This window comes from Mesoplodon bidens (assembly GCF_964165515.1).
Source record: "Mesoplodon bidens genome assembly, chromosome: 19".
In the NCBI taxonomy this organism is placed as follows: domain Eukaryota; kingdom Metazoa; phylum Chordata; class Mammalia; order Artiodactyla; family Ziphiidae; genus Mesoplodon; species Mesoplodon bidens.
Genome location: NC_138179.1, coordinates 46631189 through 46650547, shown reverse-complemented (window position 1 = coordinate 46650547; position 19359 = coordinate 46631189). Strand labels below are relative to the sequence as shown.

Here is a 19359-nt window from a genome sequence, read left to right as displayed (position 1 = left end):
GCACTCTGAGACTTTTGTCAATTAGTTTAATGTATGTCCATAGGTAGTTCATACGAATGCTTAAATTACAAAATTAGCTGCCATGGTCCAAATGTGTGGGACTTCAAGAAAGCTTTTATTAATCAAAAGATAGCTAAGCATACCAACTTTGATTTCTAAAATGCAGGTTAAAGGTTTGTAAAACAAGGCTAATTCTAGAATTATATAGCATTAAGGTAATTAAATTTTGTTATTTTAATAACTTAATTTCATGAACTGTTAAAAAAAATATTATATTTGCATCTCCCAGTTCATACATTTCTGCATTAACCTAGAGAAAAACCCATGTGAAAAGTTTCCATGCAGTTACAAAGGCAGCAGCACATGCTGTTTTCACAGCAACTTGTTATTGCCTCAGAACACACCTGCACATAAAGCATCAACAAAAAATACCCACCCACCCCTCTCCCACAAAAAACCCAACCCTTTCCCATCCCCAGCAAAAATTACCTGGTACAAGCAGTGACTTAAAAAATGCTTTCTTAGTAGGAAGCATTTATAAAATGCAGAGATCTGAACAAGCTAAATGCTCGTGCAGATAGACGGGCCTCTCTCCCAAGAGTTCCTTCCTCAAGAGGCAGAAGGAACTCTCAATAGTCTAGGAAAGCTCATTTTTAAAAGTACGTTTATGCATATTCATGGCTATTTCTTTGAAAGAATATACCCAGCCTCAACTGTGGAAGAGATAAAAGCAGAAGGAGAAGCAAAGGGACATGGCCATAACACAGAGAACAGAGCTTCTCCGTGAGCATCCCATACGTTGCAGCGACCAACAAGGAAAACTTTGTGACTTCACATAGACCACTGATCTCATCTAGGTGAAGCAGTTAATTTTTCATGTGTTTGTTACTCAAGAAAACATACAACCACTTAAAATACAGCATTCACATTGTCATTAGCTCATCATGGTATCAGGTAAGGAGGAAACCGTGCTCCTGTACTACCTATCCCTAGAATTTTCCACATACATGTAAGTATCCTAAAGCCTACAGATATCCTATCATACTGTCATCAGCACCTCCCACCTATAAACATATACTGAACTAGATTGTTGAGTCCCTGAAATCTCAACACCACATATAGTGTTCTAAATTTTATTTTTTTACAAGTTTAATGTAGACACAGAAGAGAACACCAAGCAATGTTTATTGTGCAATTCCAATAGTTATCTGTGGAATCTTGGTTTAGAGTCATCTTCATAGCCATTTCAACTGCCTAGTTTAAACAAAAAGCAACAATCTAATTATATATCTATAAATTTCATGATATTTCTTCAAATATCAAACACTAAAAGTACTGATTCATGTTGTAATTTTTAAAATGCTTTGAAACTACACAGATTTCATATATTATTCCTTTTATAAAATGATCAAAATAATTTGATTATCTGGAAGAAAATTACTGTAACAGAGTCCTTCCAATGTATCTATGAACTTTGTAAAACTCCAAACCAAAAACAGAACACATGATGAAATAAGGATTTCTCAGTCACTGGGAAACTTTAAGATGAGAAATGAACTGGTATTTTTTGTTTCCTGTGAATTCAGAGCTTACAGGTGGCATAAGGACTCAGATCTCTTGGATGACTTTACATGGCTTTCACTTTGATTTGTTTCATTTTCATTTGCTTCTTCTCCAATTTCTTTTGCTCACGCCTCAAGGCAGCTTCCTAGAGAAAAAGAGGGAATGCAAACTAAGATTTCAGTACTTGTTTAAAAAAAAGTCAAAACTAGAATACTGCCTATACTATTTAGGCTAGCACCACAAATAACATTCCAGAAGATAGTCATAAGAATTGCTAATATGTATGTTGGTTAATGAAAATTAACTTGAAGTAAAGATAACTAAAATCTCAAGTTAGAGAGAAATTAAACACTATACACTTAAGCAGACTTCGTTATTCTGGTCTGATTTTTCCTAAACACAGGAAACACTAGCCCAACTTTCATCATAACATATGTATCTGCCAAGGATTTGTATTTCAGTTCAGAAAACCTTAAGATCTTGTTTGATCAGATTATTAATTATAAATCTCTTATTAGCATAGACTTTATGCCCAAGCACAACACTTTTCAGTTCATAATGTTCAACTGGGAATTTTTATCATATTTTTATTTAGGAATTAGAAGGTTGTGTAAAAGGAGAAAGAGCTTCAAACACATTATTTTGGTAGCAGAAGTCACTGGTTTTTATCACCTGTACTGAGGGAACCTTTATGGCCAAGTCAAGGTATGACTTCACGGTTAGTTAACAGTGGTCACATCTGATTAAAGCTTATTTCAGCTGCAATCTCAAACCTAATTTTTTTAGGGGTTTAAGGTAGAAATGTTCTGATAAACATACTCCTCCACTGGTACAGGATTGAGAAAATATGGAAGAGGAAAAACAGAGGAACATAGTATATATATAGTTCTCGATAGTATAACAAATTATGTTTCAAAGGGTGATTTGTAAATTGTTGGTTTGGGAACTACTGACTCTGTCAGGTTCTCACACTTGCTAACAAAAAACTATCCACTAACCATCTATACAGCAGGGTAACCCTGAATGAGTATCTATCCAAAGCTGTGCTACTGTGTAACTATCTTGAAGAGTTGAGCCATCATTGTTAACACCACTTCAATGGAAAAATGCATTCTGAGTTTGGGTTCACAGAAGCAGGAATGAAGCCACCCTTTGGCAGCTGCTGCCTCTTGTGAGGGCTCAGTAGCAGGCAAACAGCAATAGCATATTTGTCAGAAGCTATACTCTTCTGGGACAGCAATATAAAATGGTCAAAAGACTGTCCCAAGGTCCCTTTCCCACCGTCCAAACCTCCACCATACTCATTCTTTCCCCAACACTATCCATCCCTTACCATATTACATACTATACACATGTGTAAAACTAACAATGCACAGAATACAGTATGGTGATTAAGAGAAGAAATCCGTTTACATCAACATATTTAAGAAACGTGTATGTTAATGTCCATAAATATGTGAAAAATGTTCAATAATTCAAAAACTGCAAAACAAATGAGATACCATTTCCCCACTATCAGTCACACATTCAAAAACTTGTTAAATAGCTTTCATAAAGACATGAGTAAAGAGGAGCTCCCATATCATGTAGTGGTAAAAGTATAAATTGGTACAACTTCTTATTGGCAGCCAATCTCTTTCTCTTTTTCTCTCCTAGGATTGTTTTCTTCAGGAAATAAAAAAGAACAAATATGGAAAGACACTTTCTTGAAAGATTGCTATATTTTTAATATAAAAAGTTTATAAGATGATCTACATTAAGAAATGAAATAAGTACACTGAATATACACAGTTGAGGAACTAAATAAACTATATAGTGTTAACAGTGGTTACTTTTAGGGATGGGAACTCTCTGAAGGATTATGTTACATTGTTCTTACATGGTAGAATTAAAGTTAATTTTAATGTCTGTGTATATGTTTCTCTATACTTTTCAAATTAAATATGTAACAAAACAAAACAAGGCTCTACCAGTAGTGGCAGGAAGGTCCAGATCATTGGTATAAATGAGCCATTCAAGCCAGAAATTCACTATAGGGTTTTTTGTGTTTTGTTTGGCTCCTTTCCCATTTAATTCACTGGATCTTTTTACAAGGTACCTAGGCCTAGATACTATAAAGTGGTGGTTCTAAACAAAAATACATGGTTTACACCCACAAGCAACTTACAATCTGACTTAAGTTCTGGGCCCCTCTTTTACTTAAACCTACTATAGCTTCAAACTCTAGAAATAACTGGAGAACTTTTTTTTTCATAGAAAAATGAAAGGCATTATCTATTAATGAGTCCATGTAGATTCTTCCTGTGTATCTGTTAAAAAGCCATTTATATTTATAAAGAAGACTGCATAAACACAGAGCTCTATTTTCAGGGGAAAAATATCCATCAACTAAATCAAACAAAGACTGATGAGAAAGGATGAGAGGAGGGCTGTGGTACTCTGGGCACTTCACTCAACAGCATTAATGACTCTACCAGCAACTAAAGTGCCACACAGGGGCTCACTTTTTTTTTTTTAAATTAATTAATTAATTTTTGGCTGTGTTGGGTCTTCGTTGCTGCGCGCGGACTTTCTCTAGTTGCGGGGACTGAGGGCTACTCTTTGTTGAGGTGCGCGGGCTTCTCGCTGCGGTGGCTTCTCTTGTTGTAGAGCATGGGCTCTAGGCACGCAGGCTGCTAGTAGTTGTGGCGGTGCACAGGCTTGTTGCTCCGGGGCATGTGGGATCTTCCCGGACCAGGGCTTGAACCCGTGTCCCCTGCACTGGCAGGCGGATTCTTAACCACTGCGCCACCAGGGAAGTCCAGGGGCTCACTTTTTCTTGGCAGCCTGCCTCCTTCACTTACAAGAATTTTCTTCAATCCTTGAGGTTATTCACATTAAAATTCATATTTCCCAGAACTTTGTTCTCCTCTTTTTTGATCAGCATTTACAAGGTTTAAAATTTTAGAGCTGGACTACAGCATCTTACTTCACAAAACATGAGAACATGCTGAAGTTTGAAACAAAACAGACTACAGCCTTAAAAAGCTCTTGAGTTTGAGATTCTAGTTATGTACAAAATAGAAAACAAAATACAAAGAAAAAATATTAGAATTCTCTAATTCTATAATCAAAATAAAATTTTTATAAAACAAGTTTATGTGGACCATAGGACACATGTCCTGGCTTCTACTAAAATTCCAAATTTCTTTCTACCTTAGTAAGTGTTTGGCTTGAAAGATGATAGTGGAACTTTCAAAAAGGGCCTATGCTGGGGGAACAGGATAATTCATATCATTCTCCAGGATTGAGGCTCAATCTAACATGGTTTGAACAGGAAGGATTATTCTTTTTTTACAGTGCTATCAACTGTCCCAAGTGCTGAGAAAATGCTAAGCTTTTAGCCCGTGTACATTCCTACACAAAATTACCTTAACAGCCAATATGGCACAAATAGGCATCCTTATAAATCTGAGTTTTACCCCAGTGATAAGAAAAGTTTGTCTTACCTCCAGCCTGCGCTGTTTCTCAGGATCTTCCTCATTCATGATTCGCTCCTTCTCTGCTCTTTTCTTCTCCTCACGCCGGGACTGGGCAGCTTCCTGTCTTTGCACATGCGTCAGCTTCAAAAAGTTCTCCTCCACTCGAGCTCGGTTCTTGTCTGCTTTTTGTTTGCCCTTTCCCCAGGAAACAAAGCAATTCATAAGAAATCCATTTCAATCCAAACAGAAACAAAATCCCATTTAATATTCTTTCATAAAACCACTCCCATGTAGCACTTTTAAGTCAACTAGCAAAGATAAAATCACTGAAATAATCGAAAGCTGACCCCCCTCCCCGCCGCCCCTTGGGGGGAAAAACACAATAAAAGGCTCCAACTTATAAAAAGGCTGCAGGTCTTACTTCTCTGTTGAGTCGAAACTTTTTGGCTTTATCAATAGAATAAATCACCATGTTCATCAGGGGTAGTAAAGCCTCCATATCCTTTGGGTAAGTGTTACCTGAGCCAGGCACTGGAAAACAAAACCATTTTCCTATTGAGTTAATGGCAGCATTCATACTTCTTGTATTAACTTTTTTTCTTTTTGTATTAATAGGCTCCTTTCTCCAAGTTTCTTAGGCAGCTAAAATGCAGCAGAAAATAGAAATTAAAATATATAAAAGGATCTCTTACTGAAGAAACCAAAAAACCAATGAGCTGGCATGAGGTGTTTTTTTTTTTTAAAGATTTTGTTTTTGATGTGGACCATTTTTTTAAGTCTTTATTGAATTTGTCACAATATTGAATCTGTTATGTTTTGGGTTTTTTGGCCGCAAGGCATGTGGGATCTTAGCTCCCTGAACAGGGATCGAACCGGCACCCCCTGAATTGGAAAGCAAAGTCTTAACCACTGGACCGCCAGGGAAGTCCCTGGGGTTAGTTTTAATGTAGTTTTTTATAGTTATCGTTTAGAAAGAAACAATACTCTCCTTAAAATCATCTCACAGAAAACAAAGAACTCAGACAGGACACAGAACACTTACCATTAAATGTAAACAATAGTGTCCTCTTAGTGTCAGGTAGCTTTAAAGGCTGACCTTCCCTGTCATAAAAGAAAGAGCTATTTAGAAAGAACACAAGAGAGAGATACTTTCCATGCACATAAGTCACCCAATTCACTTAGGTGAACATATACCTGTGCAAACAATCAGCACAGTATTTGGCTTGGCATCCCCAAGTTAAATACAATCTCAGAGCCCGAAGGAGCTTTACAGGTCATCTCGTCCACTTGTCTATCTGATGGATGAATTCCCAAGTGATCTTTATCCTATCCTTCAACACCTCCAGTGATGTCCCCTCCAGGCAGGATAATTCCATCTCACCTGGGCAGCCAGAAATGAGCCTGTATTTAAGTATGAGGCCCATATTTTAAATAACCTTTTTGTTTATTTTGATGGTTTTTTTTTTTTAGATGTTGGGGGTAGGAGTTTATTAATTTATTTTTTGCTGTGCTGGGTCTTCGTTTCTGTGTGAGGGCTTTCTCTAGTTGTGACAAGTGGGGGCCACTCTTCATCGTGGTGCGCAGGCCTCTCACTATCGCGGCCTCTCTTGTTGCGGAGCACAGGCTCCAGATGCGCAGGTTCAGTAGTTGTGGCTCACGGCCCTAGTTGCTCCGTGGCATGTGGGATCCTCCCAGACCAGGGCTCAAACCCGTGTCCCCTGCATTAGCAGGCAGATTCTCAACCACTGTGCCACCAGGGAAGCCCTATTTTGATGGATTTTTATGTTTTATTTCTAACTTTTAATCTATCTTCCTATGATGAAGGATCTTATTTTTGAGTCAGGCTCAGAGTAAGTTGAGAAATAATCTACTATAGCATATATAATTTAGTTCTGACTCCCCAAAGAATCCTCTTGTAATCTTTGACTTTCAACCCTCCACACCTCCCCCCCACATACAAAATGCTCCATGAATGCCGCAATGTGATACTTTGTCCAAAGTGTTATTATTGAGCTGAGCAAGGCAAGGATGATGCAACACCATCTAGAGGCATAAGTAATTTTGATTACTTAGTGATTTTGACACAAAATTAAAATTCAAATTGGCTTTTAACTGTATTCAACTCCACAGTCCTTAGCCAAAAATTTAGGTCAGAACCAATTCTACGCCAAGGGTAAACTTAAATATGCTCTCCTGCCACAGGATGTGAAATCAAACAGCAAATTCAAGCCCTGATTATTTACATTCAAACAATATTACTATAAAGCCAGAAACTTTATGGGCATTAAGGGTGTCTGATAATACACTAGAAAGAATATAATCACTCAACCATTCAAAGAAGAAAGCCGGAAAAGGTCATGAATTACAAAATGCAATCAAACACATATCAAACGTCACAGACAGATTCACATCATAAATTAAAAAGGAAAAAAACCCCCCAAAAACAACCACCCTAGACTACAAAGGACAGAGATTACCAATTGCATTTTCTTAGTATTAGCCATTCTGTTAGATTCTCATTTACCTCACTGAGTGGGTGATGCATACATGCGGTGACACATGCAAACTGGGGAGGCTTATTTGATTGGCCTCCATAGGTTTTCAATTACCTTCACGATGCATGCAGTCAAAGCAAAGGAAAACTTGGGTGCTGTTACCAACTTCCCTCACGTATTTGGGAAGGGAAATTGCAGAAGCACCTTGCAGGTGTTTCAACACAGAAAGCTAGGGAAGAAAACTGATTTCAATACTTTTATTTCATACGTACTCTTGCATAATTTTTGGACCAGAGAACTGGTCTGAAAAATGAACGGATTCAATCTTGTCAGCATAGTGTGTAAGAAAGTGGACCATCTGAAATAAGAAAAGAAAATGATTTTTTTTAAAGTAGGTTTGATGCACTTCTCTTTTTTCATAGAGATATTCACTCTTGAATCCTCCTTACTTTTGCACAATGTCATGAAGGCTAAAGCTTAAAAAAAATTAAATTGAAACAAGGACCCTCCCTATGATGAAACTACTGTCCTTCTTTAGTCACACCAATGATCAAACTTGAGCAGCTGAAAGTCTATCTCAAAATAGTGTTCAAAATACAAGTGAAAGCTTGCACATAAAATCTAAAATAATTTTAGGAATTCTTCACAACCACATCACCCAGAACTTTTATTTAGAACTGTCTTTGAGCAATCCTATATTTTTATGATACTAAGATGCGCTGTTACCATACACAAGCAAGAGGAAAAAATAGCTCTTTATATACCCGTCGTCAATACTAACTGAAACTTTAACAAACGTCGTAAATGACATGGTGATAAGGATTAAAGTAGTAGTCCTTTTTCAAAAAACCTGAAAGCCATTAGCAATCCTAGGGACAATTTGTTCTTGATTTAGAGAGAATTTCTTGACTAATAAAACTGTCTTTTTGACAAGTGAATCTATTGTTTAAAGAAAGTATTTTAATGGTTGTGTGGGAAAGGAAGATAAAAATGAAGAATTTGTACAGTGTAACTTTCAGGGAGACTGCCCTGTAAATGGTCTACAAATGTATGTCTTCTACTGTATTTACCTTTGTATCCATCATTCCCTCTGTGACTTCTCCCATCTCTGACAGGATGGCCAAGGAGTCAGGGAGTCCATACTTCGCTCCAGACTTCGGTTTGTCACTACAAAACTCACTCTAGAGGAAGACGTAGTTGAAAGTAAGACATGATACTTTATTATGCACTAGGACTTTTTTTTTCTCAAGAGGATATGTACTGACCTATTTCAAAGTGATACAACTGTTCAAGTGATATAATTATCTTATGCTCTGAAGTCAAACATTTATGTAATAAAGAGGCACAGTTTCTACATATTATTTGAAAAAGAACCTGACATACCAGATCCTGCATCTCTTTCTGTAGGCGTACCAAGGCTTTCCGAGTACCAACAGCAAACACATAGGTATCCATGTCTTCATCATTCATGGTTACTTTTATTTGCTTTAAAAAAAACCAACAAAACTCACCTGTTAGGTTCTGTGATAGGCAGATTTCTAAGACAGCCCCCAATATGCCTGCCTGCTAGTGTATACATCCTCCCCTCGAATGTGAGCAGGACTTATGAATGTGATGGTGTTATCATTCCCATGATTATGCTGTGTTACATGGCAGATGGTCCCTAATCAGGTGACTCTGAGTTAATCAAAAGGGACACTATCCCGGGTGGACTGACCTAATCAAGTGAGTCCTCAAAAGGGACTGGACCCTACTTGAAGGAAGAGTGAAAGTGTGAAAGGGCTATGGGGTGGAGAAAATCCACGTGGCAAGGACCTGAGAATGGCCTCTAGGAGCTAAGAGCGGTTCCCAGCGACAACTAGCAGGAAAATAGGAACTTGCAACCACAGGGAACTGAATTCTGCCAACAGCCTAAATGACCCTACAAAGAGGGGCCCAAGCTCCAGAGGCATGGAAGCTCGGTGCACCGCCCCACCCCCATGCCTCTCTTCCATTTGGCTGTTCCTGAATTGTAGCCTTTACAATAAACTGGTAAATGTAAGTAAAGTGTTTTCCTGAGTTCTCTGAGCTATTCTAGAAAATTATTGAATCTGAGGGGAGGGCTGTGGGAACTCTAGATTTATAGCTGGGCAGTCAGAAGTATGGCGGCCTGGGGCCTGCAACTGGCATCTGAAGTGTGGGCAATCTTGTGGGAATGAGACCTTTAACTTGTGGGATCTGGCACTAACTCCAAGTAGATAGTATCAGAACTGAATTGAATTGTTGGACACCCAACTGGTATCTGGAGAATCAGAGAACTGGTTGTTGGTGTTGGAAACACCCCAGAGGCAGGTTAAACAATTTTTAATACTCTACATTGGGCCAGAGAGATAAAGTTATAAGCCTGAAGAGTCTGGTATGATAAAACATGGCCCTATTTGTCTTATTAACTATGTCTTTAAAAGTTTGGGTCAAAAATTACCAGTATATATGTGGAAGAAGGGAAATGTCAATGTAGGGAAATATGGCAAAGATCTGGCAAGATGGCAGCTGCTAAAGAAAAGGTTTTCTGCTCTCTTATCATTGAGGGGAAACTACACAAAGTAACACCTTAAGCAAAACCACATAAAAAGGCTTAAAAATATAAAAAACCCATATGTTTGTTGAGGCTGCTTTTCATTGCAGGGAAAAAAAAACCCCAAAACAGCAAAAAAGGTAAAAGGCTGGCTGGCTCAGAGGAAAAGAGAAGATTAAATCTACCTCAGGAAAGAACTGCAAATGATTAACACAACACTCTAAAGAATAATTTCTACAAAAAGATGGCTGAAGATGCAGCAAAACTTCCTCCTTTGAGTTTTAACTGAGGAGGCTCTAAAAATTAGTGGGTTAAATCATCAGCGGCCACATTACAAAAATTAAAATAAATAAAAGAAACAGGTTTCCAACTAACAATAAGACCTTTAAAATAACAATTGAGTTTCAATCCAATAAAAAGTACCTAATTATATTACCAATACAGCACTTATTAACCAAATACTACTTTGTATTTTGATATATATGCATACATTTCTTGTTCTACTAGCTTATATAAAAGACTGTCTCATGTATTTTTGTTTCTTGCAGCAGTGGGAGTCAGCACAATTATTTATTGGAAGAATGAAGGGAGGGGGAATGTGGCATTTCTAATGAAGGACACAATTTTCAGATTAACATGTTAATTTAACAAAGAAAAGAAAGTATGCCAAACAATAAGGTCTCCATATTGTGTTATGAACTCATTCAGCCCAAGATGTATTACTTGAGGCAAAAAATATTTGAAAAGAAACCCAGCCTATTGCCAAAGATAAAAGCAGACACCAAAAGCAGAGTCAGATGTGAGGGCAAACGGTCTGTGACAACTGTTTTTCCCTTCATCATCCAGGTTGATTCTGTTGATCTACCTGGTGACAGAGTATTACCTCTTTCCCCACAAAAAGCACATACGTCTCCTCACACCCTCCTGCACCTCCACCCCCAGTTTCACACTGAGTGGAAGATGATCTGTCTAGATAGAAAAGGTTCCATTTTTTGGGCAAGGGACACTAGTTGTTAGAAAGTCCAAATATAATCCTGGCAAGAAATGGAACAAGCTCTAAGAAGTAAAGAATTCAATCTGTACAGAGAAAACCAGCAGGAAGAATACATACCACTTGATCACTCACTGGCCTCATCATCCGGGCCAGGACATTCAATAAGTCCTGTCTCTTGAGGAACTAAAAAACAAAAAAAACCCAAGAGAACAATTGCAACTTCTGTTTGATATAAGGAGAAGACATTGGAGGGGGACTCAAATGTTTCATCAAATATACTCTACATTTGCCAGTCAGTAAAAAAGATGATTTTTATTTACTTATTTATTTGGCCGCGCCGCATGGCTTGCAGGATCTTAGTTCCCTGACCAGGGATCGAACCAGGGCCTCCTGCAGTGGAAGTGCAGAGTCTTAACCACTGGACCACCAGGGAATTCCCCAAAGATGATTTTTAGATCTCATTTTAAGTCAAATGTGAAAAAAATGAGACACTGATCTTACAGGACTTGGGATCACACAGGAAAAAATGAAAGGAAGATATACACTGTACCAGAAATTCCCTACTTACCCTCAGCTGGATAAGCATCCCCTCACAGCACACTCGACCAGAACACCACAGGTTGTAAATGTGCTCATTCTCCTGGTTCAGCTTTCCTGTGCTGGTGGCTTCTTTGTTAGTTCCATCATCCCCTAGGGGTAAAACCATTAACATGACTCACTGGAAATGTTGGGGCCTAATCACCACACACTCTTCTACTCTGACCCCAAAATGATGGTACCTTTAGGTTAACAATACTTAGCTAGCTTACAGAACTCTCCTTTAGACACAGATTACAACAGATGGGCATCATTCCTTTTACTTTTAAAATGCTTTATTGTTGCCATTAAAAAATTATGGACTCTAGCATTACTTGTGTGTCCTTGTTAGTTAACGACATTCAGCTTGGAATATAAATATCTCAAGAGTAGGTACAAAATGGAGCAAAGTCCGTTTAAATGTCTCTGCCAAAAGTTAAAAAAAAAACCTATGTAGTGAATTAAAAATACCATTAATACTAACTATTCAACTCTCCCTCACAGTGTTTCCTTTCATTTAACTTTATCCAAGTTTGTTTTTTCCTGCAGCAAAATGATAACAGTGGTATTAAGAGCTACAAAAAGCTCAAATTCCAATAATTTCCCCTCTTCATTTAATTCATTAATGTACAAAAAAATGTGTCCAACTTTACAAGGTAAAGCAGACTGACACACCAAATGAAAACACACCAAGGGAAGTAGAAGGCATTAAAGGCTGCTTATTTTTTCCCTAATTTCCAGGTCAAAAAGTACTGAAATAGTATGGTACAGTGGACAGCATGGACTTTGGAAGCAGGTAGACTAGGTTCTAATATCATGGTTGCAGTTGAACAGCTTAGACAGGTTTTAACACTCCTCCGGACTTCAGTTCCCTCCTTAGGAAAACAGAAACAATATCCAACTGACAGTATTGTTCTAAAGATTAAATAAGAAACGATGTATGCAAAGTACCTAGCACAACATAGTACACAGTCCTGCTAAAGAGCAGAAGAGATGGATACTTGCTTGCTATCAAAGGGAAACAAAGTGTTTAAAGCCAAACTGAAGTGAAGGTGGGTGAGTCTACCTTACCCCTTACACTACACCATTACAGGACTTCCTCTAAGGTATCAGTGTACACCTCTGCAGTGGATCTGACACTAAAGTGCCTAAAACCTGAAGGAATTTTGAAGGACTTCTAATTTCTAAAAGATGAATTAAAAGCATTTATCAAGCTACCTAAAATGTCAAAATTCTTTGCTTCTGGCTAGATGTTTATCAACTTGTTTTGATAACACTGATTGTCTCATTCTATGTGAAGCTGTACAGCAAATGATTGATGAAAGGTGAGAAAATTATTTCATGAATGCAATTTATTCATTACGCAAAACCTAACAAAAAAGGGATCCTTGAGAGAAGGAAAAAAAGCATCCTCTTCAGCAGTCCATGAAAGTAGTCAGATGCTTACACTGAGCAGAATAAGCAGTTCTTACCAGAAAGTTTTCAAACAGGTGGCTAGACTTGTATTAGCCTCACTTACCTACTAAGGTAAAGTTGCTCTCCAAAAGCTCCCTGTGAGTGTTAAACCAGGCCTGAGCAAGGCGACTGTTTTTATTCTTCCCGATGATATAATTCATGATGTAGGCAAGCAGACCAGTCACCATTAAAATCTCTAGATAATAACTTTCCCAACTGTTCTGGAGGTGTGCAGGAACCTAAAGAAGAACAATTGTTCCATTTAATGTTGGCTGAGGCTGAAGGACGAAGTCTAACTCAGGGTATGAAGGAGAATGAGAAAACCCATAAACAGAAGTGGATACGTTAGATAACTGTCACTGAATATGGTTACACTTTGAAAAATATGCCCATTTAGGTTTTCCAGGTCATCTTTCTTTCAGTGTTACTTTTTTTTTTTAAATGAAGGCTTTATTTATTATTTTTTATTTATTTATTTATTTGGCTATGTTGGGTCTTCATTGCTGCGCGCGGGCTTTCTCTAGTTGCAGTGAGCAGGGGCTACTCTTTGTTGCGGTGTGCGGGCTTCTTATTGCATTGGCTTCTCTTGTTGCAGAGCACAACAAGTGTGTCCACTGCATCAGAAGAACTGATGTCAAACTCTTTCATGGCTCCCATGTTACATCAACACCAGCTATGTGTCACTAATTATATTTCTGAGATTAATGACAGCAAGATATTTTTGTTGGTTAGTTTGGGATTCAAAACCTGTATACTTACATCGACAATTGTTATTGGGTCTTTATTTTTGCTAGAAGAAGTATCTGGTTTGTCTTCATAACCTTCAAATTCTTCATCATCATATGGTTCACTCTCGGTATCTCCCTCCTACGAAAATGAGGCACAATCTGTTTTCCCCCACTAACATCACCAGCAATTTTATCTCATTTTTATAGGCAACATTTGTAGAGGAAAACAGAACATGAAGGCAGCAAGCACAGAACACAGAGATCTTACATATTTTAAACAAATGCTGACTCCCCATGCATTTGAACCCTGAGTTCTAAATGATACAATTCCCACCTACCCACATACCAATACATATCCACCCCCACTCCATCATCCTCCATCCAGGCTTTCCACAGAGGAGAAAAATACAATTCATTTTTTGTTGAATGTAAAAGGTGAGAACATACCACAAACATTTAGAAGAGCTCCACCTACTGAATAAAAATGAGCATACCAGAGGGTAAAGGTCTCCTTAGACCTGGGCATTACTTTTAATGTCTGGGAAAAGTGCTAGTTACACATTGTCCCATCCTTCCACTTTCCCAAGAAATCAATAAAAAAGAACCTTTACCTGGGTATCTGCGTCTTCAAAATCTCCTTCTTGGTTTTCATCCTGCCCTTCCAACTCCACAGTAGTCTCGTCTTCATCATCTTCAGTGGTTATCACTCGTTGAGGAGATTCAGTAACAGAGTCTTCTGTGACATCCTCAAATTCAGCAAAGTCATTATCATCATACTCTACGATGTCTTCCTCATCCTCAAAATCATCAAACTTGGCTTCAGAGACACTCCCAAATATCAAAAGGACAACACAGAAAGCATGGAAGGCTTTCATTGCCCCTTAAAAATGAGTCAAACAAGACAAAAACAAAAACCCTAAGTGGACTGCCATTCTACACATACCGATTACATTTTGTAAACAGTTAAAAAATAAATCTAAGACTCTCCCGCTTTTCTCTTATTTAATACTGTTCATTTCAGATAGCATTATATAAAGAATAATAAGGTGAGGTTCAAGAGGCCTGGGTTCTAGTCTGGACTCTCTCACTAGTTATCTGTAAAATCTTGTACTAGTCATTTAATTTCTTTAGGTTGGTTTCCATTTACACTGTGTATTCAGTACGCAGTTTTTGAATGCCTATAAAAAGCTTTATATAGAAACTGGGAGAGGGATAATGAAAAAAGAATGAGATGTCACTGTCCTAAATGCTTTACAAAAAGCAACTAATTTAATCCTCATGACAACCCTCTGAAGAAAGTGGTTTTATTAACATCCCCATTTCATAGATAAGGAAAATGAGGCACGGAAATGCTAAGTAATACAACCACCAAGTGACAGAGAACTATGTTCTGATGCCAGTTTTGCCTCCAGAATCCCTGCTACCAACCACTTCTCAGGCAGCATCTCCAACGTAAGCCAGTAGCAGTGATTTTGTTACTTATTTAAAGTAGCAATTTTTGCTAACACCACCTACTCAAGAACCACAGTATTACCCCAAATGGTCCCCCCTGCTCAACTCTCTCCCTACTCCCTACTTCTCACTAAAAACTACCGTTATCCCTCTAAAACATGACATCTGTAACATAAGGATTCAATCACCAATGAAGGCTAACCAATTACCCAAAGAATAATATAAAACTCCTCTGGCTTTCACTGCTTTTCATAAAATGATCCTACCATATCAAATAAAATGTTCCCTCACTGAGCATATCACCATGTCAGATACTATGCCAAGAGAATCTAGCTTCAAGGACATGAGTTACAGTATGACAGGGAAAATCTGAAACCGGTTAAACCATACATACACACAAAAAACAAACTTACTTTTTGTTTATTAAAAATTGTTATGAATGAAGTTAGAACCCAAGTTGTTTTAGAAGCAAATACACAAACAAAAAGGTTTAGAAGGTCATATATACATCTACATATAAATAGCAGTTATTATGTATGATAGGATTATGGACATTTTGCCTTTATTTTTCTTTATATTGAATACTTTTCTAATTTTTCTATGATGTTCTTATAATAAAACGTTCTTTAAAAAATAAAAGGATAGTTCCTGCACTCAAGAAGAGGCACTGCAGACTGAGGAACAGCTATAGCATAGAGGGCTGAAACAGCACATTTTAGGAGTTTGGTATGATAGAACACTGGGTTTGAGACCCAAATGAGGGAAATGAGGCTAAAAAGGCCAGCACAGGCCAGATCATGGTGATCCTTATTTATTTATTTGATCATCCTTATTTAAATACCACACTAAGAAGTCTGGATGATTAGAATCAACTAAAGGATTTAAGTAAGAGAGTGACACAATCAGATTTGCAATTTAACCCTGACAGCTCATACAGAGGGTGAATTAGAGAAGGGCACCTGAGGTGGGAAAAATAGGAAGCGGCTGAGATAATTAGATAGGAGATAAAACACAACTGAACTGGCAGTGGTATTGGGAATGAACAGGAAAACAGACTTGACAGGTATTAAGAATTATACTTATCAGCATAAAGTGACTGAATATAAGGAATGTGGCGGGCTTCCCTGGTGGCACAGTGGTTGAGAGTCTGCCTGCCGATGCAGGGGACACGGGTTCGTGCCCCGGTCCGGGAAGATCCCACATGCCACGGAGCGGCTGGGACCGTGAACCATGGCCACTGAGCCTGTGCGTCCAGAGCCTGTGCTCTGCAACGGGAGAGGCCACAACAGTGAGAGGCCCGCGTACCGCAAAAAAAAAAAAAAAAAAAAAAAAAGAAAGGAATGTGGCAAAGGAAGATCTGGGGTGATTCCAAGTTTTGGCTGGATCAACAGCTGGACAAAGTCATCCTTGAGATAAAAAACAATAAAGGAGCGAAAAAATTGGGGGAAGGCAATAAATTAATACTTGTTGAAAAGTTTGAAGTGTTTTCAAGCAGTATGTTAGATGATTAACATTTATCTCTTAATTTTCACAATATCCTAAAAGGTATTATAACTTATTTTACAAAGGGAGGAAAGGAAGCATTTGAAGTATAAGCCTGGAGTTCAGGATACGCGCCTAAGCTGGAAATAGAGATGGTGTGAGAATGGAAGAGATCCCCAGGGAGTATTAAGAGTTAGGCTTAAAAAAAAAAAAGCACCAAAAAGTCTTGAAACAAATCATAATAGCTAAGTGTTATGCATAATAGGGAGAACTGGAGTGGGAAACTAAGGAATGGTTAAAGAAAAAGACTTTGGTCAAAGTGGCAGCACAGAAGTCAAAGGAGAAGCATATTTCTAAGAAGGAAACAGAGCTCGGTTTCAATTGCTGCAGAAAGTTCAAGTAAGGTATGGACCAAAAATTTCCCAATGTTAATAAGGAAATCATTATTGGCAACTGCAAGGAAGTGCTAAGTATGAAAGCCAGGATGCAGGGAGCTGGGTACTAACAGAGTGAATGGGTGGCAAAAGGGAGTATGTATTGGGTTGGCGAAAAAGTTCGTTCGGTTTTAAGTTCAAAAAAGACACATTTTTCACTTTCATCAAGAACTTTATTGAACAACGTATTCACTAACTGAAAGAACTTCCTGGCCAACCCAATACTGATCTCTCAAGGTGCTCTGGCATAGTGAATATTCTATATCTCGTATTTACAACACCATAAATTCATAAAGGAAATTGGCTCAATATCAAAGGCTATTGCCCAAATACCTTGCAACTCACGGCTGCTCAAGAAATGTTCTTAAAATTGGACAAAGTTCATAAATTTTGAAAGGCACCAATGATTTGAGAAATGCCACCAAGGATAGGCCAATATTATATCCTTTCCAATATCTGATCTTTGAGGTTAGCACCAGGGGACATTTTACGGGAAAACATAGCTGCCCTCTTGACAACAACCTCAAAGAGGCTTGCGATGTGTCTCCAAACACCCTTAGCTTCACAGTCAAAAGTGGAAGACATATGAAAAGGAGCACATATGTTGGTGGAGTTAGGTTTGGTTTAAAACATCAGCTCTACCATTTGCCAGCCATGTGACCTTGGGCTAATTACTTAATCCCCTGTTCCCCACATACAAAAAAGGGATAGTCATTCACTATTTGCCTCACAGGGCTGTAGTGGATATTACAAGAGATACGTGCTTGGCACATAGAAGGTACTCAATAAATAGCAGTTCCCATTACTTCCTTCCACTGTGCCTTATGAACGCCCTTTAAGGTGTAAAAATACTTCATTTTTGGTGTTACTCTTTCAGATCTCAGTTTTAAACTTTTTCAAATAGAAGCAAATAAAGGTTCACACTGGCACAGTCAACTTGATTAACTCCCTGACGAAAGGTCTGGTCATTTCAAAGTGAATTTCCACTTAGGACGTCCACACCACAGAAGCACTTCTAAGTTAACTCAGCCCTGTAACAGAGCTCCTTTAAGGATATTTAGGTTAAACTTATCCAAGCCATCCGTGCCTTGGCCTTCCTTCCCAGAAGTCTGTCTGGTGCACCTGTCAACTCATTTCTCAAACGCACAACTCCCTGCCTGGGAGGCAGTGCTGAGACTCCTGGGGCAGGGCACCCCAGCACTAACAAGTCTGGCCTGATTTCTTCTGCTAGCTCACCTGGCAGTCTCAGCGATTGGGTCTGCACTTAAAAACGGAAGAGGACTAAGTGCAGGAATCATTCCTTGTTGGCATTTTAGAGTAGGCCTTTCTGACAGTGGCCAGACCCTGAGGCTTCTGGAGATCATGGAGACATTCCCGTCTCCTTACACGTGCTGGGTAAAAACATGTCATGTTAGAAACCTTCAGAGAAGACGGACCACAGAGGTTGCTGCTTCTGTTAAGCCTGCGGGGTCTAGTCTTTTTTCCCCAGCAAAGATAATCAATTCTACGCTCCATTCTTCCTGCTGGCTCGCTGTGGGCTTGCTCTAACTTTGCCCTGCGGGTTGGCATTTGCTCACAGTTCTGGAAGTTCCCAAAAACCGTTAAAAGTCACTCCAACCCCGAACAGAACTCCCAACAGAAAATGGGCCTTGGGGTGGACAAAGTCTGGTTTGTTTTTAAGAAAGTCGGGAAAGGCGAGAAGGCGCGGGCACCGAGGCATGTCACCATAGGCTGGACTTAGGGGATGGGGTGGGAAAAGGGACCTGGTTAGGCCACGCAACTCAGCGTCACCGCTCGGCCCAGCCCGACCCCACCGACTAGCGCGTCACGGCCCGCTCCCTACCTGTACCGAGGGCTAGAACCCGGCCCAGCGCTCCTGCGGCTGCCGCCTTACCCTGCCTGCCTCTCGGGCCGGCCACCGCCTGCCGGGTCACTGCGGTTTCACTGCCCTCGATGCCTCTAGGACACAGCCTGACCAGGTAGCTCAGTCACGCCGCACCACTCTTCACGTAGCCTCCGCCAGCTGTTACGTAGAATGCGTGCGGCCCGTCCGCGCCTGCGCACGGCGCGGGGGCGGGACACAGCTCAGGGGGCCGAGCGAGACCTCCTCCTCCCCCGCCCAGCTGAGGCGAGGTGTGGTAGCTGGGAGTGTTACATAAGCCCGG

General features: G+C 39.3%; 1 protein-coding gene across 2 annotated transcripts; it reads right to left on the bottom strand.

The window, feature by feature from the left end:
• Window positions 1-1119: 1119 nt before the first annotated feature.
• Window positions 1120-19238, bottom strand: CCDC47 (coiled-coil domain containing 47). Of its 2 annotated transcripts, none has more exons than XM_081219486.1 (13): window positions 19038-19238; window positions 14438-14706; window positions 13858-13965; window positions 13163-13337; window positions 11636-11757; window positions 11185-11250; window positions 8903-9004; window positions 8590-8700; window positions 7792-7877; window positions 6067-6125; window positions 5446-5555; window positions 5052-5219; window positions 1120-1708 (listed from the first exon to the last, which is right to left on the bottom strand). In XM_081219486.1, the coding sequence occupies exons 2-13, from the start codon at window positions 14699-14701 to the stop codon at window positions 1628-1630; spliced, it is 1452 nt and encodes a 483-aa protein (XP_081075612.1). In that variant the 5' UTR covers window positions 14702-14706; window positions 19038-19238; the 3' UTR covers window positions 1120-1627. The 2 variants fall into 2 exon arrangements, with proteins under 2 accessions (XP_081075612.1, XP_081075613.1); XM_081219487.1 differs by having other exon boundaries at window positions 19089-19238.
• Window positions 19239-19359: the final 121 nt, after the last annotated feature.